Raw genomic sequence first — 24,663 nt, forward strand, 5'->3', positions numbered from 1 at the left:
CCTGGGTGACAAAGTGAGACCCTGTCTCAAAACAAAACAAAAAACAAACAAAAACACCCCAAACCATATTCAATGCCAAATGCTAAAGCCCAAATAGATTGTATAAATAAGAACATACAGGCCGGGTGTGGTAGCTCACGCTTGTAATCCCAGCACTTTGGGAGGCAGAGGTGGGTGGATCACTTGAGGTCAGGAGTTTGAGACCAGCCTGGCCAACATGGCGAAACCCCATCTCTACTAAAAATACAAAAAATTAGCCAGGTGTGGTAGTGCATTCCTGTAATCCTGGCTACTTGGGAGGCTGAGGCAGGAGAATAGCTTGAGCCTGGGAGGCGGACGTTGCAGTGAGCCGAGATCGCGCCACTACACTCCAGCCTGGGCAACAGAGCAAGACTCCATCTCAAAAACAAAACAAAACAAAACAAAAGAACATATACATTTATATATTTCTCCACCATTTACTCTTTGGTCTGTGTTTTAACAACATTGAATCTACCTAGCAGCTGCTTCTATGACTAAACGAATAAATGATATTTCTGATATCACAATGATTTAACACTGTTCTAAAACAATGGAATAACACCTGTGAAAAGGGGAAGAGTAAAAAAAATAAGACAATGGAATATATACAAAATACAACTACAGAAATAAAAGGCAGAAATGAACGAAAGCGACCAATTTAAAAAAGTCAGGAGAAGAGAATAAAACATATTTCTTCAAGACTTATTTCAATTCTTATGAAGCCTCAAATTCCCACAATCCTAAAACATATATTTAATTTTAAAAAATAACTTTTTCCAATTGAATAGTAACACATATATCTAAATATAAAGATAGCTACAAAATATATGTTTTATTATTTTAAGAAAAAAGTATAAGCTCACTGGAGAAAATTTAGAATATAAGAAAAATAATTCTATCCCTCACAGTAAACTACTGTTTAACCATTTAAAAGCCTAGCTCTCAGAAAGGATTTTTACCAACTGCTAAAAGAATTGGGGGGAAAGAAAAACTTGCCAATATGCCTAAATGAATGTTCAAAATTTCACCTTTCTTTTTAGAGTTAGGAAGTGACATTTTACCCACAGGAATGAGTATATTTGGTTATAGGCGGGGCTGGTTCAAGAGTCACAAAAGCTGCACATGTAATAAACACTTGTTTTCCCATGGGGAGGTTCAATAAAATTATTTTCAACTAGGAAAACAGGTTTTAGCTTTACCTGTTGAGGCAAATATTTGAGCTGTACATTGTAGATTAATGAATGCTACTGGAGAAGTAACATAAAGAAGTCTGGAGGGAGGGAACCACCACCCATTGTCCTAACAATGCACATTTCTATTGCTTTCTTGTCTTGAAGGCATATATATCACCCAAATGGACTAGGTTCCGACAAAATTTCTACTTTAGGCTAGGCACTGCACTAGCTCCTACTTCTCTAAGTTGTTATATCTGGAATTTGATGGGACACCCAGTTCACAAAGTAATAAAAATCATAATGTATAACAAGTCTCTTTACAATTACCTTACTGTGTCTTTAGTTTCATATACATAATAAACAGGCAGCTCTGTTTCAGAGATGTTACGTATCAGCAACTAACCTACTAATAAATGCAATTTGGCAATATGTAAATAGCCTTAAAATGTGTGAAGAAAACCAGAACGTATCACCCCAAAATATGCCTTTTTGACATAGAAATTATTTTTGAGAGGCCGGGCACGGTGGCTCATGCCTGTAATCCCAGCTACTTGGGAGGCTGAGGCACTAGAATTGCCTGAACCTGGGTGGCGGAGGTTGCAGTGAGTTGAGACTGCGCCGCTGCACTCTAGCCTGGGCGACAAAGCAAGACTTCATCTCAAAAAAAAAGAAAAAAAGAAATTATTTTTGAGCTGTAGGCAATTAGGAAGTAGCAAACAGAAGAAAAGCTCTCTCTATTCCCCTCTTTTCTGCCTAAAGGTAGGATACAAATTCTCCTTTATACACAACCCTACAGACTTGATAGTCCAGAGACAGCACCAGAGGAGTCTGTAAACAAACCTTACTCCATTAGTTTCCTCCCAAATATTTACTTTCCCAGTCTCCTATCCTTGGAAGCCTAAAATCTCTTTCCTATGTTCTGCCCTTTTTCCACAAATGTATTGTTCTTTGTTGAAGATGCTACATAAGCCAGAGTTCTGAGCCACTGCTTTGAGTTACTTTGCATTGAGCTTTCTCCCACGTGATGCCACACACATTAATAAACTTGCTTTTCCCTTGTTCATCTATCTGTTTTTTGTTTTTTTTTCTTTTTTAGAGAGTCTCGCCCTGTCACCCAGGCTGGAGTGCAGTGGTGTGATCTCAGCTTACTGCAACCGCTGCCTCCTGGGTTCAAGTGATTCTGGTGCCTCAGCCTCCAGAGCAGCTGGGACTACAGGCACATGCCACTACGCCCAGCTAATTTTTGTATTTTTAGTAGAGACAGAGTTTCCATGTTGGCCGGGCTGGTCTCAAACTCCTGGCCTCAACTGATCTGCCCACCTCAGCCTCCCAAAATTCTAGGATTACAGGCGTGAGCCACCATGCCCGGCAATCTATCCTTTGTTATAGGGTGTCTCAGCAAAGAACTCTCAGGTTGAAGAAAAAATTATTTGTCCTCCCCAACATATGCACACAAAGAATGTTTATTCAAGTGTTGTTTATAATAGCAAAAAATATATCAGCAACCTAAGATTCTAGTAAAAGGAAATCATTTAAACGCTGGTGCTTCCCCACAATGAATTATTATTTAATCAACAATTTTTTTTTTGAGATGGGATCTCACTTTGTCATCCAGGCTGGAGTGCAGTGGCATGAACATTGCTCACTGCAGCCTCAAACTCCTGGGCTCAAGTGATCCTTCTGCCTCAGCCTCCCAAGTAGCTGGGACTCCAGGAGCACCATGCCTGGCTCAATAAATAGTAAGACAAATATATGTTGATATTTTATAAGTAGTGAAAAATAACATATACAATGTGATCCCATTTCTGTAAGTTTATATGAGATCTAATTATGCCAGGCTTCACCATCCTGTGAATGTCATACTTTCCTTCTTGTAGTCTTCTGGTACAAGACTGGATTGGTTTAAATACTATTTTACTAGTTCCCCTTAAAGCATCTCTCAAAGTATTTCTGAGTATCCTGAAAAAAGATGTGTCACATAATGGCCACTAAGTCTGTCACCTACATATACCATGCAGTATTCATCTTCCTACTGATTCTCACTTTACCATCACTACTGCCCATAAAGCCATGTGGAGAAACTTCTCCACTGCCAAATTCTTTGATGCGCATGTTAATGTCAGAGCCAAAGGAATGAACTCCACAGGCACCCAAAGTTTCCACACATGGAAAAGAATGGCCTCCCCACCTAAGAAGTTCTCAAGTGGCTGGGCATGGTGGCTCACGCCTGTAATCCGAGCATTTTGGGAGGCCAAGGCAGAAGGATCACTTGATCCCAGGAGTTTAAGACCCACGTGGGCAACATGGGAAGACCTTGACTCTAAAAAAAATTCTAAAAAATTGGCCATGCATGGTGGTGCATCCCTGTAGTCCCACCTACTAGGGAGGCTGAGGTGGGAGGATCACTTGAGCCTGGGAGGTCAAGGCTGCAGTGAGCCATGATCGCACAATTGCATTTAGTGTGGGTGACAAAGCAAGACACCGTTTCTTAAAAAAAAAATTAAAAAAAATTAAAAAAAAAAGAATTCTCAAGCCTGCCAACAGATGCAAATAGATGTTAGGGAGAGAGTGAATGGTTTGCGCAAGCAGCTTTGATGTCCCAGTTACACCTGCCCACAGTGCCCTGTTACAGACATATTTGCCAAGAAAAAAAGACTAGGATATACCCGAATTTGTCAACAGTGGTTATCTTTAACTATTCTGGAAGTTCTTCTTTTTTTTTTTTTTTTTTTGAGAGACAGGGTCTCACTCCAGTCACCCAGGTTGGAGTGCAGTCGTGCGATCACAGCTCACTGCAGCCTCAACCTCCCCCGGCTCAGGTGATCCTCCCACCTCAGCCTCAGGAGTAGCTGAGGCTGCAGGCATGCACTACCACACCCCACTAATTTTTGTATTTTTTGTAGAGACAGGGTTTCCCCATGTTGCCCAGGGTGATCTCAAACTCCTGGACTCAAACGATCCACCGGCCTCAGCTTCCCAAAGTGCAAGGATTACAGGTGTGAGCCACTGCACCCAGCCTTTTTTTTTCCTTATACTTATTTTATAATATTCTGCAATAAGCAGGGTTTTTGAGGCATGAAAAAAGTTCTAAGTTAAAAAATGAAATAGTCAAGTAGCAAATACATTACTGAGAACCATTTTCTTATTAAAGAGCAAACTATGAGAATAATTTCTTTCTTTTGTGTGTATGTGTCACTCTTTTTTTTTTTTTTTTTTTGGTAACCACCAGAATAGGCAATGTAAGAATAAATTCTGACAAATATTCACAGGCATCTGGCCTCTAATTCTGCCCCCAATGCCATCCTTCCTCCTGTCTCAGTGGTACTTACATTCCTGAAGACATTCTGTGTCTGTGCAGTAGGACTGGGACTGCCGTAACTACAATGAATAAGACAGGGAAGTTAGCGATTAGACTTAAACAAAAGTGGACAATAATTATTAGAAAGATCATGTTTTGGCCGGGTGCGGTGGCTCACGCCTATAATCCCACACTTTGGAGGCTGAGGCGGGTGGATTGTTTGAGCTCAGACATTCAAGACCAGCCTGGGTAACATAGCAATACCCCATGTCTACAAAAAATACAAAAATTAGCCAGGTGTGGTGGTGTGTGCCTGTAGTCCCAGCTATTAGGGAGGCTGAGGTGGGAGGATCACTTGAGTCTGGGAGGCAAATGTTGCAGTGAGCCAAGATGGCACCATTGCACTCCAGCCTGGGTGACAGAGCGAGACCTTGTCTTAAAAAAAAAAAATCATGTTTTGTTTTGTTTTTTGAGACAGGGTCTCACTCTGTTGCCTAGGCTAGAGTGCAGGGGTGCAATCCTAGCTCACTGCAGCTTCAAACTCCTGGGCTCAAATGACCTTCCTGCCTCAGCCTCCTGAGTAGCTGATACTACAAGTGTGTGCCACCATGCCTGGGTAATATTTTAAAAATCATTTTGTAGAGATGGGGGTCTTACTATGTTGACCAGTCTAGTGATGAACCATGTTTTGGTTTTTATTATTATTATTATTATTATATTATTATTATTATAATTATTATTATTTAGTTTCACTCTTGTTGCCCAGGCTGGAGTGCAATGGTGCAATCTCGGCTCACTGCAACCTCCGCCTCCCAGGTTCAAGCGATTCTCCTGCCTCAGCCTCCTGAGTAGCTTGGATTACAGGCACCCGCCACCACACCCAGATAGTTTTTTTGTATTTTCAGTAGAGATGGGCTTTCACCATGTTGTCCAGGCTGGTCTTGAACTCCTGACCTAAAGTGATACACTTGCCTTGGCCTCCCAAAGTGCTGGGATTACAGGCATGAGCCACCATGCCCACGCCCCATGTTTTGGTTTTTAGTGAATGCTGTCACAGAATGTATCTTCAAAATCATACACAAACACAGAATACTCTGAGGGGCTGTCTACTTTTTTTCCTACCCAAAATAATTTTCAAATATACTGTGATCTGTTACAACTGACCCATTTCAATTAAATAATTTTTAAAAAATCACCCATGACACAAATTCTTGCTGCCAATATATAATTAGGCATCCCAAAGGGAAAGTGCTAAACTGTAGAGAACTAGAAGAGTAAACCTTTGTTAAAGAGATTTTTCTTCTCATTGAAAATTAGAAGCAGATAAAGAAAAAAAAAAACAGATTCTATTTGTAGAAAACACATCTTTGAAAGGAAGCATAAAGAATCAGTGGTTGGATAGATAAGAAACTAATAAAAGGAGTTACCACAAGGAGTGAAGGTACAATGGGGGAGTAGAGAAGAGTGACAGAAATAGGAGCTAAATTTTTCAATGTCTGTCTTTTTATATAATTTTAGAATCATGTGATTATCAATTTTAAAAGCAAGTTAAAAAAGAAAAGTCCCATCTATCTATATTATAAGCCATCCTTTTATAAGCATACAAACCTATGCTGAGACCTTTTAGGATGTTTAAAAACGAAAATCTCATAAACCTTAAAATAGAGATGAATAAATAGTAAAGACAATGAGGGGCATATAACTTTCCAAGTTAGTCTCATTACTAACTACACCCTCTCCATTAGAGTAGTAATCCACACTTGCAATTGTTTGGGATGGCAACTATGGTGCAGTAGTGCTTAGCTGGTTCAGCATGGCTCTGCAGAATGACAAGCCTAGATTTAAAGTCTGGTTCTGCAACTTTCTTTTTTTTTTTTTTCTTTTTTATTCTTAGAGACGGAGTCTCGCTCTGTCGCCCAGGCTGGAGTGCAGTGGCGCAATCTCGGCTCACTGCAACCTCTGCCTCCCGGGTTCAAGCAATTCTTCTGCTTCAGCCTCCTTACAGGTGCATGCCGCCATGCCCGTCTAATTTCTTTTGTATTTTAGTAGAGACAGGGTTTCACCATGTTGCCCAGGCTGGTCTCAAACTCCTGAGCTCAGGCAATCCGCCCACCTCAGCCTCCCAAAGTGCTGGGATTACAAGCGTTGAGCCACAGCACCTGGCCCTGCAACTTCCTAAGTTTCAAGACCTTGAGGCAAGTAATTTAACACCTCTAAGCTTCAGTTTCCTCCTCTGGTAAAATGAGGATATAATATCACCTATATCTAAGAGTACTAGTGAGAATTAAAATGGATAACAAATGTGAAATGCAGTAATGACTCAAGAAATGTTAGCTTTTATTACTGTGCCATACAAATTATGACTTCAACTAAACAATTATTAGAATTAACAACTAAACGAATCATTTTGTAAATTATTCTCTAAGATGATCAGGCTTGCTTTGGTGTATACTACTAAAAGTAATCCTGTTTGGAGCCAGGCCCGGTGGCTCATGCCTGTAATTCTAGCACTTTGGGAAGCCAAGGCAGGAGTTTGAGACCAGCCTGGGCAACATGCTGAACCTCTCATTCTACAAAAAAATAGAAAAATTAGCCAGGCCTGGTGGTGGTAGACCTTGTTTCAAAAACAAAACAAAACAAAAAAACTAGTCTTGTTTGAATAAGAATGAGAAAATAGATTTTTTTTTTTTTTGAGACAGAGTTTCACTTTGTTACTCAAGCTAGAGATGAGCGGCGCGATCACAGCTCAAAGCAATCCTCCCGCCTCAGCCTCCCAAGTAGCTGGGACTACAGCGCCACATTTTTATATTTTTTGGTAGAGCTGGGATTTTATCATATTGCCTAGGCTGGTCTTGAACTCCTGAGCTCAAGCGATCTGTCAGCCTATGCCTCCCAAAGTGCTGGGATTACAGGCATGTGCCACCAAGCCCAGTGAAGAAAACAGATTTTTTTAAAAAATTAATTTTAATGAAATAGAAACAGGGTCTATGTTGCCCAGGCTGGTCTCGAACTCCTGAGCTCAAGCAATCCACCCACCTCAGCCTCCCAAAGTGTTGCGATTACAAACAGTCATGAGCCACCATGCCCAGCCAGATCTTAATGTAAAAATATGCTGTATTATCTTAACCCTTTCTAAATATGAAAGGAGTCAATCAAAAAACTCTTACTAAAATTACACATTCTTATTATTTTTTTAAGATAGGGTCTTGCTCTGTTGCCCAGGCTAGAATGCACTGGCACAATCTTGGCTTACTGCAATCTCTGCCTCCTGGACTCAAGCGATCCTCCTACCTTAGCCTCCTGAGTGGCTGGACTACAGGTGCACATCACCATGCCCAGCTTTTTTTTTTTTTTTTTTTTTTGTATTTTTGTAGAGATGGGGTTTTGCTATGTTACCCAGGCTGGTCTTGAACTCCTGGGCTCAAAGGATCCACCCGCCTCAGCCTCCCAAAGTGCTGGGATTACAGGCGTGAGCCACCATACCCGGCCTACTTTTTTTTTTTTTTTGAGATGGAGTCTCACTCTGTCACCAAGGTTGGAGTGCAGTGGCATGATCTCAGTTCACTGCAACCTCCACCTCCCAGGTTCAAGTGATTGTCCTGCCTCAGCCTACCAAGTAGTTGGGATTACAGGCATGCCCCACCATGCCTGGCTAATTTTTGTATTTTCAATAGAGATGGGGTTTCACCATGTTGGCCAGGTTGGTCTCTAACTCCTGATCTCAAGTGATCCACTTGCCTCGGCCTCCCAAAGTGCTGGGATTACAGGCATGAGTCACCATGCCTGGTTTTTTTTTTTTTTTCTTTCTTTCTTTTTATATAACACTTTCTACAAAACTTCTGGAATGAACACATATTTTTTAAATGTCAGAGACCCATGCAGAGAATGAAAATAGCATGGTATGACAGAAGGGCAGTTGAGTAGCCACTTTAAATTAGGAAGACAGAGGCAGTGACACTTAAGGGCTATTTACAAGATAGTAAAGATCAAAGGTAGGCACATTTCAGGCAAAGTACATGACTAGGAGGTCCCTAGGTGACATGGTGCCCTGCCTGTGAGTCAGTATCAAGGAACCAAAAGGCCACTGTGGTTGAAGCGTCTGAGACATGTTACTTAGCTGCTGCATTTAGTTAACCTCAGAACCAAATGCTCTCTACAAAGGCTCGGATCATCACAATTTCATGTTGTAATTTCTCTGACTGCCTCCAACTCTAAGACCTACCAATGTATATAACCTATACCTATGTGTATGTGTACATATATATATATATATTTTTTTTTTTCTTTGAGACAGAGTCTTGCTGTGTTGCCCAGGCTGGAGTGCAGTGCAGTGGCACAATCTCAGCTCACTGCAACCTCCGCCTCCTGGGTTCAAGTGATTCTCCTGCCTCAGCCTCCCAAGGAGCTGGGATTACAGGCGCCTGCCATCATGCCCGGCTAATTTTGTATTTTTAGTAGAGATAGGGTTTCACCATATTGGCCAGGCTGGTCTCGAACTCCTGACCTCCAGTGATCTGCCCGCCTCGGCCTCCCAAAGTGCTGGGATTACGGTCATGAGCCACCACACCTGGCTGGAATACCTATATATTTTTAACACTGTGGAATAGGAATTTTTTTTCCATTATATAATATTTGATATATTTGAATACAAACATATTTTAACACAAACGTTAAAATTAGCACTTTGGGAGGCCGAGGCAGGCAGATCACTTGAAGTCAGGAGTTCAAGACTAGCCTGGCCAACATAGCGAAACCCCATCTCTACTAAAAATACGAAACAGCTGGACGTCGTGGTGCCCACCTGTAATCCCAGCTACTTGGGAGGCTGAGGCAGGAGAGCACTTGAACCTGCGAGGTGGAGGTTGCAGTGAGCTGAGATCGCGCCATTGCACTCCAGCCTGGGCCACAGAGCAAGACCCCATCTCAAAATATATATATATATCTCACATATTTTTAAAAGCATTTGTAATAAATAACTTATCATTTATATTATACATTACAATAGATTACAGAATACCTAGAAATTAATATGGATTTACTCACTGCCTTAATACAATTATCATTACTATGTATTCTTTTCTAGTCTTAAAATATGCAGACTTCCACATAATTGCAATTGTTGTAACAATTTTTTAAAATTCTTTATTTTTAGATACACGGTCTCACTATGTTGCCCAGGCTGGTCTCAAATTCCTGGACTCAAGTGATCCTCCTGCCACAGCCTCCCAAGTAACAGAACACGGTGTGCAGCACCATGTCGGGCAATTGTAACAAATATTTCTAGGAACTTGCTGTATGCTAATACTATACTAACAACTTTAATTTATTATGTTCTTTGGTCCTCACCATGTTGGCCAGGCTGGTCTCGAACTCCTGACCTTGTGATCCGCCCGCATCGGCCTCCCAAAGTGCTGGGATTACAGGCATGAACCACCACGCCTGGCCTGTCATTCAGTAGTCTTTAAGATGAACATGACCAGTGTTTTTCTTCAGCACTAATCTCTCCTCCTTCCACCAGGAGGAGGAGGAGGCTTCCCTTTGATGCTAAGTAATGTACAATTTTTCCTGCTATATGAGTATCTATAGAACCAATTACTCACACACAATTGGTAATTAGAGAAATTATGCCAGTTTAATATGGAAGGTGTGTTGGTTCATAAGTGTTTCTCCTAGGTAAAGGGAGCCAGAAAAGCAGGAGTCAAATTATGCCTTTCAGTAGAAAAGAATACGGTTTTTAGCTCACTGCTGGGCAGACAGGAGCCCTTTAAGCCTTTTTTTTTTTTTTTTGAGACGGAGCCTGACTCTGTCTCCCAGGCTGGAGTAGAGTGATGCAATCTCGGCTCACCGCAATCTCCACCTCCTGGATTCAAGTGATTCTCCTGCCTCAGCCTCCCTAGTAGCTGAGATTACAGACCTGCACCATCACGCCCAGCTAATTTTTGTATTTTTAGGAGACACAGGGTTTCACCATGTTGGCCAGGCTGGTCTTGAACTCGTGACCTCAAGTGATCCTCCCACCTCGGCCTCCTAAAGTGCTGGGATTTAGGTGTGAGTTACTGTGCTTGGTCTCCTTTCAGTTTTAAATGAAAAATGAGTGCCTGTGTACACCTACTCACAAACACAATCAAGAATGAAAGAAATTATCAGGAGCCTGGCTAAGAGAAGCAACTTCATCTTAGACCAAGCTACGGTGAGTCTTTGGGACATCTTGCCAAGAGCTGGTGTTGGATCCTGCCCTTCTGTGGCTTGACGGCTACATTCCTCATATTCACAAACAGGCTATGCTCTAGGCTCTGAATAATGAAATGCCGAAGTACCACAACCACATTCCTAGTCCAGGACTTAAGGTTTTTGGCAAAGCAAAGTGTGCTGGAATGTATATTCAATGTGTTGAATTCAAACACCTACGATGGGTAAATCGTAGTCTTTTAAAGCATTCAAAAACCATGTGTCCAGTATGCAGTAAAACAGGAGAATTTTAGTTTTGGGAATTTTGTTTGTTTTTTAAGAAACAAGGTCTTCTCTGGTGCCCAGGCTGAAGTGCAGCAGCACAATCATAGCTCACTGCAGCCTACACTTCCCAGGCTCAAGCAATCCTCCCGCCCCAGGCTCCCAAGTAGCTGGTACCACAGGTGTGTGCTACCACACCCAACTTGAGAACCTCACAGTTTTGATGCAACTCTTAAGCAGAGAGGCCTAATTTACAATGTATCTCAATTTTCTCTTGACTTACTTGGAGAAAACAGTGGTACCATTGATGTTGATTTTGTCTACTCCAAAGAGAAACAATTTGTAAAAACAACAATTAGAGAAAAACCAAAGATAATACCCACAGTATCTATGGAAATATAGACTTTAAATATTTTCTATATTATAGTAATGTGGGGATGGGTGCCACTTGTGGACAGTTTACTGACAGTAGTTGCTGTCCAGGAAACCATTCATGTTAACACTGATGCCAAGAAAGAAGTAAAAGTAGAATTCGATCTCCCCATCTAAACAAGGATGGTCGTGAAAGTTCTTGAGGTGAGGAAACTTCAAAATAGCAGAGACTGGGCTGGGCATGGTGACTCACGCCTGTACTCCCAGCAATTTGGGAGGTCGAGGCAGGTGGATCGCCTGAGGTCAGGAGTTCGAGACAAGCCTGGCCAACATGGTGAAACCCTGTCTCTACTAAAAATACAACAATTAGCCAGGCGTGGTGGCACACACCTGTAATCCCAGCTACTCGGGAGGCTGAGGCAGCAGAATCGCTTGAACCTGGGGAAATGGAGGTTGCAGTGAGCCGACATTGTACCACTGCACTCCAGCCTGGGCAACAGAGTGAGACTCTGTCCAAAAAAAAAAAAAAGCAGAGACTGCATAATATGAGTAAAGCAGTAATAGAATAATATGAGTAGAATAATATGAAGTAGTATTTCTTCAGTGGGAGAAGAGGCAGAATAAAAAGAGATTAAAACACATAATAGGCCAGGTGCAGTGGCTCATCCCTGTAATCCCAGCATTTTGGGAGGCTGAGGTGGGAGGATCACTTGAGCTCAGGAGTTTGAGAACAGCCTGGGCAACATGGAAAGACCCCATCTCTACAAAAAAGTTAAAATATTATCTGGATGTGGTGATGTGCACCTGTAATCCCAGCTACTCAGGAGGCTGAGGTGGAAGAACTGCTTGAGCCCAGGATGTCGAGGGTGCTGTGAGCTGTGTTTGTGCCACTGCACTCCAGTCTGGACAACACAGTTAGACAGTGCCTCAAAAAAAAAAAAAACAAAAGAAAAAGGCACAAAAAGGGATTAAGAAAATGGAAGACTTGCCACAGAGATATGTTAAGGAAAAGTATAGAATCTAAAATAGTCCAATAGGCTATCTAGAAAGCCTTGGCAGGCCGGGAACAGGGGCTCATGCTTGTAATCCCAGCACTTTGAAAGGCCGAGGCGGGCAGATCACTTGAGGTCAGGAGTTTGAGACCAACCTGGCCAACATGGTGCAACCCCATCTCTACTAAAAAACACAAAAATTAGCCAAGTGTGGTGGTGCGCACCAGTAGTCCCAGCTGCTTGGGAGGCTGAGGCAGGAGAATCGCTTGAACCCCGGAGGCAGAGGTTGCAGTGAGCCAAGACCGTGCCACTGTACTCCAGCCTGGGTGACAGAGTGAGACTCCGTCTCAAAAAAAAAAAAGCAAGAAAGCAAGAAAGCAAGCCTTGGCAGCCATGGGCTTAGGGGGAAATGTAGATCAAAGAAGATTCTAATGACAAGTGGACAAATGTAGCTTCCATGAGGAAACTTAGGCTGGGGAAATTCTTCAAAAAAAAAATTACAAAGAATAAAATCTCTCTCTCTAGAGTTACTGAAACATACCTAAACAAGAACTTAATTGCTATTTTTTAACATCTGCTCAAGAACCTCATATGTGTTGGATATGTTCTTCTTTCTCATTCAACAGAGCTGCCAATGAACTGGCAAACAGTGAGGTACAAAAATTGTGTGTGTGTGTGTGTGTGTGTGGTTTTTTAATTATTATTATTGAGACAGGGTTTCACTCTGTCACCCGGGCTAGTGTAGTGGCTTGATTACAACTCACCTCAGCCTTGACCTCCCAGGCTGATGTGATCCTCCCACCTCAAGCCTCCTGAGTAGTGGGGACCACAGATGCGTGCCACCAACACCTGGTTTTTAAATTTTTATTTTTGTAGAGACAGAGTCTCCCTATGTTGTCCAGACTGTTCTCAAACTTCTAGGCTCAAGTGATCCTCCCACCTTGGCCTCCCAAAGTGCTGGGATTACAGGTATAAAACAACACACCCAGCCAAAAAGTCAGAGGTATCTGGGTTCAAATCTTGTCTCTGTTTCTTTCTTTTTTTTTTTTTTTTTTTAGCTGGAGTCTCGCTCTGTCACCCAGGCGAGGCTGGAGTGCAGTGGTGCGATCTTGGCTTACCGCAACCTCCGCCTCCCAGGTTCAAGCAATTCTCCTGCCTCAGCCTCCCAAGTAGCTGGGATTACAGGTGTGTACCACCAGGCCCAGCTAATTTTTGTATTTTCAGTAGAGACGGGGTTTCACCATGTTGGTCAGGCTGGTCTTGAACTCCTGACCTCGTGATCCGCCCACCTCGGCCTCTCAAAGTGCTGGGATTACAGGTGTGAGCCACCGCACCCGGCCCCTGTCTCTGTTTCTAAAGCAAAGTTCCAAACTATGAAAAAGATAAATACAACCTATTATCAACCTTAAATTCACCGTGAGGATTAAGTGATATAATTAAATATATAAATAAAATATTAATGTACATAAAGAACTCAGCTCATGGCCCATAGAATGTTTTCACATCATTGCAATATTATAGCTAATATCATGTGCTTAATTAAGAAAGTGTCTTAACAGAACTCTAGTGCTTCCTAATGAGCATAATTTATTGTACATCATCCTAGAACTTATCCTTATCTTCAATTTGGCCTTTCTGCTTAAGAAGGAAAAAACCTTTAAAATACCTTAGTCTTTAATATTTTGGATTTTAATATTATTTATATTGTGCATTTTTCTATATACTGTCCAACAAAATGTTTTTTAAATATTTTATGCCTAAAAATTTTATATTCTCCCTCTAAAATTCAAATGTTTAAGTTCCTTCTCTATCAATGAGCAGATCTGCCTGTTAACAATGGAGTTTTATACAGTTTGTCTCTTCACTTTAACCAGAACCTGAAATCATATTTTTGTTTTTGTTTTCGCAGGCTACTTAATTATCATAACTTCTTATGATCATCAGAATTAAAAGACACACACACAGATTTCCACTGGTTAACTTTTAACTCAGTTGGTGTCTTTTCTTTTTTCGTTTTTTTCTTTTTCTTTTTTTTTTGAGACAGGGTCTTGATCTGTCACCCAGGCTGGAGTGCAGTGGTGCGATCTAGGCTCACTGCAACCTCTGCACCCCTACCCACCCTCTACCCCAGCACCGAGCTCAAGTGACGATCCTCAGCCTCCCTCAGCCTCCTGAGCAGCTGGGACCACAGGAGTAGCTCAAACCTCAGGCGCACAACCACCATGCCTGGCTGTTTTTGTATTTTTAGTAGAGACGGGGTTTCACCATGTGGCCCAGGCTGGTCTTGAACTCTTGAGCTCAAGGAATCTACCCGCCTGGGCCTTCCAAAGTGCTGGGATTACAGGCGTGAGCCACCACGCCCAGCAAATGTCTTTTCTTTTTTTTTTTTTTGAGACCGAGTTTCACTCTTGTTGCCCAGGCTGGAGTGCAATGGCACGATCTCGGCTCACTGCAACCTCCACCTCCCGGATTCAAGCGATTTTCCTGCCTCAGCCTCCCAAGTGGCTGGGATTACAGGCATGTGCCACCACACCCGGCTGGTTTTGTATTTTTAGAAGAGATGGGGTTTCTCCATGTTGGTCAGGCTGGTCTCAAACTCCCAACCTCAGGTGATCTGCCCGCCTCGGCCTCCCAAAGTGCTGGGATTACAGGAATGAGCCACCGCGCCTGGTCTAGCAAATGTCTTTTCTTAGATAAACTATAACCAACACACTGGAAGAAGAGTACCCTCTGAAACCTAAAGGTTATTATCACTTTGCCTACAGTATCTGTGTTGTCTTGCTTCCCCCATAACTTGTATTTAACTGGATCTTTCCTTTGCAGCAAATAATTCATAAGAGAAAAAAGGGGAGGAAGTGGATTCTTTTTGAATATGAAAGGGTCTTGGCCGGGCACGGTGGCTTATGCCTGTAATCCCAGCACTTTGGGAAGCTGAGGCAGTTGGATCACTTGAGGTCAGAAGTTCCAGACCAGCCTGACCAACATGGTGAAACCCTATCTCTACTAAAAATACAAAATTAGCCGGGTGTGGTGGCACACGGCTGTAATCCCAGCTACTTGGGAGGCTGAGGCAGGAGAATCGCTTGAACCCAGGAGGCAGAGGTTGCAGTGAGCCAAGACTGTGCCAATGCACTCCAGCCTGGGCAACAAGAGTGAAACTCCATTTCAAAAAAAAAAGAAAGGGTCTTATAGAAAAAGACCGGCTATATATTCCAGTTGTACTGGTCCACCAGTAGCTAAATTCTACTTCAGTATTCATTTAAATGGCATTTGTGTTTCACCTTTAATTTTTTATTTTATTTATTTTAGCAACAGAGTCTCGCTCTTTTCACCCAAGCCGAATTGTGGTGGTAAGATCTCAGCTTACCACAACCTCCGCCTCCCGGGTTCAAAATTCTCGTGCCTCAGCCTCCCAAGTAGCTGGGATTACAGATGCCTGCCATCACACCCGGCTAATTTTTATATTTTTAGTAGTTCAGGGTTTTGCCATGTTGGCCAGGCTAGTTTTGAACTCCTGGTCTCAGACGATCCACCTGCCTCAGCCTCCCAAAGTACTGGGATTACAGGTATGAGCCACCGCATCCAGCCTTTTTGTTTTTTTAAGAGACAGGGTGTCACTCTATTGCCCTGGCTGGCGTGCAGTGGCACAATCATGGCTCACTGCAGCCTCGACCTCCCAGGCTTACGCAATCCTCCCACCTCAGCTTCCTGAGTTGTTGGGACTACAGGTACACGCCACCACACCGGGCTAATTTTTTATTTTATTTTATTATTTTTAGAGACAAGGTCTCACTGTGTTGCCCAGGCTGGTCTCAAACTCCTGGGCTCAAGCAATCTTCCCACCTCAGACTCCCAAAGTGTTAAGATTACAGGTGTGAGCCAACTCGCCTGGGCTATTATTCTAACCGGTTTTAAGTATTCTGATAATCAACTTCAGGTCATTCATTCCAAATTGGGGTCTGGAAACATAGTCACAAAACGAGGGAGGCTGTATTACAGATCCAAAGATCTAGAAGGAGCCCAACATGGAAAATAAAACATAAAGCCCCTATAAAAATAACACAAACATGACCTTCTTTCTAATGTCGCTCCCTATTGTTCTAGTTGTTATGGATAAAGCAGTGAACAAAATGGACAAAATCCCACCATCCAATGATAACCATTCTGTTACCATTTTGGTTAATGTGTTCCGCATACATGTATACATTTTTGTAACACAGTATATATGATTGCACATATTTTACAAAATAAGACACTGAGTTATTTTGCTATCTTTCTGCCACACTTACCAATCAGTCACAAACTGATGCCTCCAAATAGCTCAAACTTATCTTTTAATGCTGCACCAGTATTTCATTTAATTTCATCATTTCCAAATTTATATATGAAAAACAATGCTGTGTATATGTTCCTATAAATACATTCTTACACAGCTGATTAATCTCCTCAGGGAAGAATTGCTAGAACACAGGTATGCACACTGTAAGTTTTGATACACATAGCCAAACTACAATAGGAGAATTTTTTTTAATGATGAAACACAAATATGGTACGTTCAATTCAAGTCTTCCTGCATAATCACATCTCTGCAGAAGCCCAGTGTTTCAACTGGGAAACCAGCTAGAACCTAATACTACATCTGATCACATTTTGATTAAGTAACATCTCTATGCAGTATTCCATAATGAAAATAATTTGGACTGGGCACAGTGGCTCACGCCTGTAATCCTAGAACTTTGGGAGGCCAAGGCAGGTGGATCAGTTGAGGTCAGGAGTTTGAGACCAGCCTGGCCAACATGGTGAAACCCTGTCTCTACTAAAAATATAAAAATTAGCCGGGCATGGTGGCATGCACCTGTAATCCCAGCTACTCAGGAGGCTGAGGCAGGAGAATTGCTTGAACCTGGGAGGTGGAGTTTGCAGTGAGCCAAGATGTTGCCACTGCACTCCAGCCTGAGCGACAGAGTAAGACACTGTCTCAAAAAAAAAAAAAAAAAAAAAAAGACAAACAGGCTGGGTGCAGTGGCTCATGCCTGTATTCCCAATACTTTAGGAGGCCTAGGTGGGCAAATTGCTTGAGCCCAGGAGTTCAAGACCAGCCTGGGCAATATAGGGAGACCCTGTCTCTACAAGAAATACAAAAATTAGCTGGGTATGGTGGCATGCATCTATAGTCCCAGCTACTTGGGAGGCTGAGGTGGGAAGATGGTTTGAACCTAGGAGGCAGAGGTTGCAGTAAACCAAGATCATGCAACTGCACTCCAGCCTGAGCAATCAAGCAAGAACTTGTCAAAAAAAAAAAAAAAAGAAAAAAGAAAAAAGAAAAGAAAATTTTTGTAAAGACTACAGATAATCAGGTTAAAGGCAAATCTAAATATATTTTGAATGTCTAATACTAATAGGTTGGGCTACTTTGCCTAAATGATACACAGGTTGAGCAACCACTCCAGATTTTCTCATATACTTTCCCCAACTCTACAAAGCACATTCTGAATTTGAGTTTACTTTATTGAACCAAAAATGATGCAATTTACTGTCATTAAAGAGATAACAGTATAATGCATAGCCATACCCTATGAAACAGTTTATTTCAATTATACATAAAAGTATATAAGTGCCTAGAAATGTGACTGAAAGGTCCACAAACTTAATGTGAGCTCTGACAAAACAAGTAATAGTGGCCATGAAGTGGGATGGATGAGTGCGGGGCAATAGAAAGGGACATGTTTACATTTTGCTCCATATTTCTACATTATTTCAAGCTTTCATGGTCTAGATATTCACGTATTACTTCTATTATTATTATTATTATTAGAGACAGAGTTTCGCTCTTGTTGCCCAGGCTGGAGTGCAGTGGTGCAATCTTGGCTCACTGCAACCTCCACCTCCCAGGTTCAAGTGATTCTCCTGCCTCAGCCTCCTGAGTAGCTAAGATTACAGGCATGTGCCACCATACCCGGCTAATTTTTGTATTTTTAGTAGAGACGGGGTTTCTCCATGTTGGTAAGGCTGGTCTTGAACTCCCGACCTTAGGTGATCCGCCCGCCTCGGCCTCCCAAAGTGCTGGGATTACAGGCATGAGCCACTGCGCCCAGCCTACTTCTATTATTAAAAGAAAAGACAGAATTCCAATACTATGACACTGCTAAAAAGGAGCCTGACTTTGATTTGCTAATATCAAAAGATTAAAGTGAAGATGTATGAAGTGGGAAAAAAAAAGTTGCAGAAATGTATTGTCCTGCAAGGCTCCAGGTAGCACCAACCCCAAGGCTTTGATGACCAAAAAGCTTTGGACAGAGGCCAACCGGTGTGCTGATACAGAAGGGATGGTCTGCCCCCTTTGAAACCAAAGAGGCAGTCCTGATGATCTCTGAATCGCTGTTAAGGTCACTCTTCCCTTGTCATGAAGAATAATGTCCAGATCGTTCTTCCCTTGCCTTGAAGAATAATGTACACTTGCAGCCCAATAGCTCTATGGTCTTGTCCTGCAAAATAAAAGAACTCCGACCTTTATTCTCCTTCATTCCATCCAGTCTCCTTCCCTTTTAGTTCAACCTGGCAGTTTCCTGCTGGGGGCTGGTGATTTGATTCTGCAGTTCTCACCCACACAAATCTTATCAAGTGGTTAGTCTACCATACCTTTAGTGTTCTCTTGTGAACTTTCTTACCTTTTGTTATGTGGACAGGCTGAGAATTTTCCAAATCTTTAAGTTGTGGTTCCTTTTTGCTTAATAATTCCATCTTCAATTGGCTTCCCTCCTTTCAATTTTTACTACAAACAATCAGGAGGAACCAAGCCATTCCTTCAACATTTTGCTTAGAAATCTCCTCAGCTAAATATCCAATTTCATCACTCACAAGTTCTACCTCCCACCCAGAAAACACTAGAACACAAACATAATTCAGCCAAGTTCTTTGCTACTTTGTAACAAAGATTGCCTTTTCTCCATTGTCCAGTAACGTTCTTCATTTCTAAGACCATATCAGAATGGACTTTATTTTCTATTAAAATTCTGTACGTGATTATTTATGTATTCTGTAAGATGGAAGCTTGCTCTACCATTCTCCTGTCTTCTTGCTGAGCCCTCTCCAAAATCACCTTTAATGCCCTTACTTCTACCAATAGTCCCTCACAGCAAATATCAGCTTGTTCTAGCATGCACTTAAAAACTCTTCCAGCCTCTTTCCATTACACAGTTGCAAAGTCACTTACCCGTTTTTAGGTATTTGTTATAGTAGCATCCCACTTTTTAGTAACACTTTTTGTCTTAGTTTGGGCTGCAATAACAAATACTATGGGCCAGGTAGCTTACACACAAACATTTATTTCTGACAACTATGATGGCTGGGAAATCCAAGATCAAAGTTCTAGCTGATTTGGTTCCTGGTATGGGTCCTCTTACTGGCTGGCAGATAGAGGTCTTCTTCCTCCATCCTCACATGGTAGAGAAGAGGATCATCTCTTTTCTGTCTCTTCTAATATGGGCACTAATCCTATCACAAGGCCTCTACCCTCATGAACTCATTACCTTCCAAAGGTCCCACCTCCAAATGCCAGCACATTGGGGATTAGGGAATTCAACATATGAATTTTGGGGGGTAGGTACACAAACATTTAGTCCATAGCATGTATATATACTATGATCCCTTCTATGTAAAACAAAAATATAAACTATATACATACGTATATGCAAATTAAATTTCTAGAAGGAGCCAGGCGCGGTGGCTCACGCCTGTAATCCCAGAACTTTGGGAGGCCGAGGTGGACGGATCACGAGGTCAGGAGATCGAGACCATCCTAGCTAACACGGTGAAACCCCGTCTCTACCAAAAATACAAAAAAATTAGCCAGGCGTGGTGGCGGGCACCTGTAGTCCCAGCTACTCAGGAGGCTGAGGCAGAAGAATGGCATGAAACAGGGAGGCGGAGCTTGCAGGAGCCGAGATCGCACCACTGCACTCCAGCCTGGGAGACAGAGTGAGGCTCCATCTCAAAAAAAAAAAAAAAAAAAAAAAAAAATTCTAGAAAGATGTGTGTGTCTATCTATATTTTCCAAAAACAGCCACAGAATTAAAGTCAAACATGCTCTTCTAGAATCTTGCCACTCCCCATTGAGAGGTGAAATCTGGCCAGACTCTGTGGCTCATGCCTGTAATCCCAACACTTTGGGAGGTCAAGGCAGGAGGATCACTTGAGCCCAGGCTATGGTCAAGCCATTGCACTCCATCCTGGGTGACAGAGCAAGACTCTGTCAAAGAAGAAAGGAGGAAGAAGAAAGAAGAAAGGAAGGAGGGAGGAAGGAAAGAGAGAAATCTGTTTGCCCTCCTCTTGAACCTGGACAGGCTTGTGACTGCTACACCCAAGAATATAGGAAAAGTGTTGTGACTTCTTACACTAAGTTCTCTCCCTCTCCCATCTCCTCTCAGGAGGAATGCTCTCCCTTGGAACCAAGCCATCATTCTATGAGGAAGCCAAGCAGCCACATGAAAAGGCCCTATGTAGACATTCTAACTGACAATACTAGCTAAGGTTCCAGCTACTCACCAGCATCAACTATCAGACAGTGAGTAACCAAGCTTCCAGATACTTCCTGCCCTCAGCTTCTATGACTTCTAGCTAAGAATACAAACAATGATCAGCAGACAAGCTGTGTGAATTCCAGACACAGTCTGTCAGCTTAATGAATGGTTGTTCTATGGAACTAAGTTTTGGGGAAATTTATTATACAATAATAATAATGGGAACAATACACAAGAAACTGTCGGCCGAGGGTGGTGGCTCACACCTGTAATCCCAGTACTTTGGGAGGTCAAGAAGGGAAGATTGCTTGAGGCCAGGAGTTTGACACCAGCCTGGGCAACATGGAGAGACCCTATCTCTATTCTAAATAAATAAATAAAACATAACTATACATCCTAAATACACAGTTCAAAATTGGTAAGACCAATTGTATTGCTAATTATAGAAGGCTATGTGCCTTTTATGTCTTCCAGTGCCTGCATATTGATTTAAAAAAAAGATTAAGATTTGAAACAAAGTAGTCCACTGAAATTTCCTTATTGACTAAAATAAAACTCAAAAGTTAATCACACAATTAAAAAAGCTTTCATAGCAACATGAAAAATGCAAAATATTATTAAATTGAGGAAAATATACATATTCCATAGTATCTAAAAACATATTTCTTAAAAAGATCTGGGAAGATACACCAATTCATCTGGGAAAGTAGGAAATAAAAGCTAAGTATGGGGAAGGGAGTTCAGCCTTACTTTTAATGTATTGATATTTTTTGAAAGCACATATTCATATATTATTTATATAAATAAATATTTTAAAAATAAAAACAAAAACAAAGAAAAACAAATATTTTACAAAAGTTTTAACATAACTAGCAAAAATACATTTGCTGCATAGAGAAGTCTCTCAAAGAAACTTTCCAGACAGATAGTTTTCTTCCAGGAAAGGTCCAATGGGCCTTAAAGTGATTTATTTAAGTACAGTAGACATCACAATTTACAGGGCATTCAGGCCGATAAAAAGGAATCTGACCAAGGGTCTCCCAAATCACATGTTTTTACAGTACTTTAATATAGAAACAAATTTATTTTATTTTTTCTTGAGAAGGAGTCTGGCTCTGTCACCCAGGCTGGAGTACAATGGCGCGATCTCTGCACACTGTAACCTCTGCCTCCCCGGCTCAAGCAATTTTCCTGCCTCCGCCTCTCAAGTAGCTGGAATTACAGGTGCCCATCACCACATCCGGCTAGTTTTTGTATTTTTAGTAGAGATGGGTTTTCACCATGTTGACCAGGCTGGTTTCAAACTCCTAACCTCAAATGATTCACCCGCCTTAGCTTCCCACAGTGCTGGGATTACAGGCGTGAGCCACTGCACCTGGCCCAGAAACAAATTTCAATAAAGATGTAGAAGTTTTAGTTATGCTGTTTAGATTAAGAGTTGAAATACAGAGCTCAACAATTAAAACATAAAAATGAAGAGGATTACCTGCATTCCAAATCTTAGATTCCAACAGAACAGGAAAAACACATGAGCATAATCCAAGTTCATATTTCTAAATCCATCTGCTCTCTCTTTCTAGAATTCCTATCATTAATAGAAGAAACTATATGCCAAGTGACAGCCAGTGAAGCAGAACAACAGGAGAAGACGGCAAAGCCAGAAGCAAATTATTTCAATGGAAGAAAAATCCCCTCTCCAGGTTGTTTTCATTGGTATAAGGATATGAGTTACTTTTTAAAAAAGAATACTAGGCGGCCGGGCACGGTGGCTCACACCTGTAATCCTAGCACTTTGGGAGGCCGAGGTAGGCGGATCACAAGATCAGGAGTTCGAGACCAGTCTGGCCAACACAGTGAAACCATCTCTACTAAAAATACAAAAAATTAGCCGGGTGTGGTGGCGTGCACCTGTAATCCCAGATACTCGGGAGGCGACAGGAGAATTGCGTGAACGTGGGAGGCAGAGGCTGCAGTGAGCCGAGATCGTGCCACTGCACTCCAGCCTGGGCAACACAGCAAGACTCTGTTGCAAAAAAAAAAAGAATACTAAAGTAGTTACAAGGAAATATCTGATTTTTCTTTTTCTTTTTTTATAAAGAATATAGACAACTTAAAACAATAATTTATGCCAGGTGCGGTGGCTCACACCTGTAATCCCAGCATTTTGGGAGGCCAAGGCAGGTGGATCACCCGAGGTTGGGAGTTCAAGACCAGCCTGACCAACATGGTGAAACCCCGTCTCTACTAAAAATATAAAATTAGCTGGGTGTGGTGGCGCATGCCTGTAATCCCAGCTACTCAGGAGGCTGAGGCAGGAGAATTGCTTGTGGAATTAAGGTGGAAGTTACGGTGACCCGAGATCGCGCCATTGCACTCCAGCCTGAGCAACAAGAGCAAAACTCTGCCTCAAAAAAAAAAAAAAAAGAATGATTTATGATTAGACGGAGGTTTTGTGTAGGCAACTTTCTATACATATATTAGTATTCTACTACTACATCACTAAAAATCCATAGTTATCAGCTGGGCGTGGTGGCTCACGCCTGTAATCTCAGCACTTCGGGAGGCCAAGGTGGGCAGATCACCTGAGGTCAGGAGTTTGAGACCAGCATGGCCAACAAGGCAAAACCCCGTCTCTACTAAAAATACAAAAATTAGCTGGACGTGGTGGCAGGTGCCTGTAATCCCAGCTAGTTGGGAGGCTGAGGCAGGAGAATTGCTTGAACCCAGGAGGCGTAGGTTGCTGTGAGCCCAAATTGTGCCATTGCACTCCCGCTTGGGAGACAGGGCAACACTCTGTCTCAAATTAAAAAAAAAACAAAAAAAAACCATAGTTACACGGGGCATATTCCTATATTAAATAACACAGAATTATATGTAACATGATGAAGATACCCAGAATCGTCACTGAAAAAGACTCACCGTTTATCTATTCTTATCTACCTTTTTGAGTCCTTTTAGCCAGTATTATAAAGCACTAAATCTCTAATTAAAGTACAGTTGTCCTTTGGTATATCTGCAGGGGGTTGGTTCCAGGAACTCCCCTCAGATTCCAAATCCAGACACTCGAATCCCTTATATAAAATTGTATAGTATTTACATACAATCTATGAACATCCTCCCATAGACAAATTGTCTCTAGGTTACTTATAATACTTAATACAATGTACAGGCTATGTAAACAGTGGTTATGCTATTGTTTTATTATTTGTATTATTATTTTTTAAATATTTTTTATTTACAGTTGGCTAAATCCACGAATCCAGAGAGCACAGGTACAAAGGGCCAACTGTATTAGATTAGGAAAGAAAAAAGTCCGTGATATGAGATAATACCTCAATTTTTTAAGTGTTTCTGAACATTCCTGAGACAAACAGAAGTATACATACACCTGGCAAAATACAACTGCATTAAGAATAGTCTAACACTCACTGTAACTCAATGATGTAATTAAATCATAGGAAAGACCCATGCCAAGTGAGTAAGTAAAACCTTGTCACCAGCACCCCAAAATTGGCATTCTTTGTACTGCAATCATATCAGTCTTGAACTTAAACACTGTTAGTTTACAATATGTACTTTTTTTTGAGACAGTCTCCCTCTGTCACCCAGGATGGAGTGCAGTGGTGTGATATCAGATCACTGCAACCTCCACCTCCCAGACTCAAGTGATTCTCATGTCTCAGCCTCCCAAGTAGCTGGGATTACAGGCACCCACCACCAGGCCCAGCTAATTTTTGTATTTTTAGTAGAGACTACTAACAACAGGGTTTCACCATGTTGGCCAGGATGGTCTCGAACTCCTGGCCTCAAATGATCTGCCTGCCTCAGCCTCCCAA

General features: G+C 41.8%; 1 protein-coding gene and 2 long non-coding RNA genes across 7 annotated transcripts in view; 1 reads left to right on the forward strand and 2 right to left on the reverse strand.

Moving 5' to 3' along the window:
- Positions 1-24,663, forward strand: part of LOC112133088 (uncharacterized) — a 91,360-nt gene that overhangs the window by 42,618 nt on the left and 24,079 nt on the right. For all 3 annotated transcript variants that reach the window (XR_008524153.2, XR_008524152.2, XR_008524154.2), the window contains exons 3-4: positions 20,735-20,871; positions 22,408-22,527. This is a non-coding gene — a long non-coding RNA (uncharacterized LOC112133088). The remainder of the gene's footprint in view (positions 1-20,734; positions 20,872-22,407; positions 22,528-24,663) is intronic.
- The window catches only part of SMIM14 (small integral membrane protein 14), an 87,665-nt gene that overhangs the window by 19,827 nt on the left and 43,175 nt on the right, over positions 1-24,663 (reverse strand). For all 3 annotated transcript variants that reach the window (XM_054553176.2, XM_024245485.3, NM_001131269.2), the window contains 1 exon segment: positions 4,526-4,574. In XM_054553176.2, the coding sequence (XP_054409151.1) occupies positions 4,526-4,574 (49 nt within the window).
- Positions 17,796-20,738, reverse strand: LOC134761334 (uncharacterized). Its single transcript, XR_010139851.1, has 2 exons — positions 18,977-20,738; positions 17,796-18,793 (listed from the first exon to the last, which is right to left on the reverse strand). It is a non-coding gene; the product is annotated as an uncharacterized LOC134761334 (long non-coding RNA).

Source organism: Pongo abelii, chromosome 3 (genome assembly GCF_028885655.2).
Source record: "Pongo abelii isolate AG06213 chromosome 3, NHGRI_mPonAbe1-v2.0_pri, whole genome shotgun sequence".
Taxonomy (NCBI): domain Eukaryota; kingdom Metazoa; phylum Chordata; class Mammalia; order Primates; family Hominidae; genus Pongo; species Pongo abelii.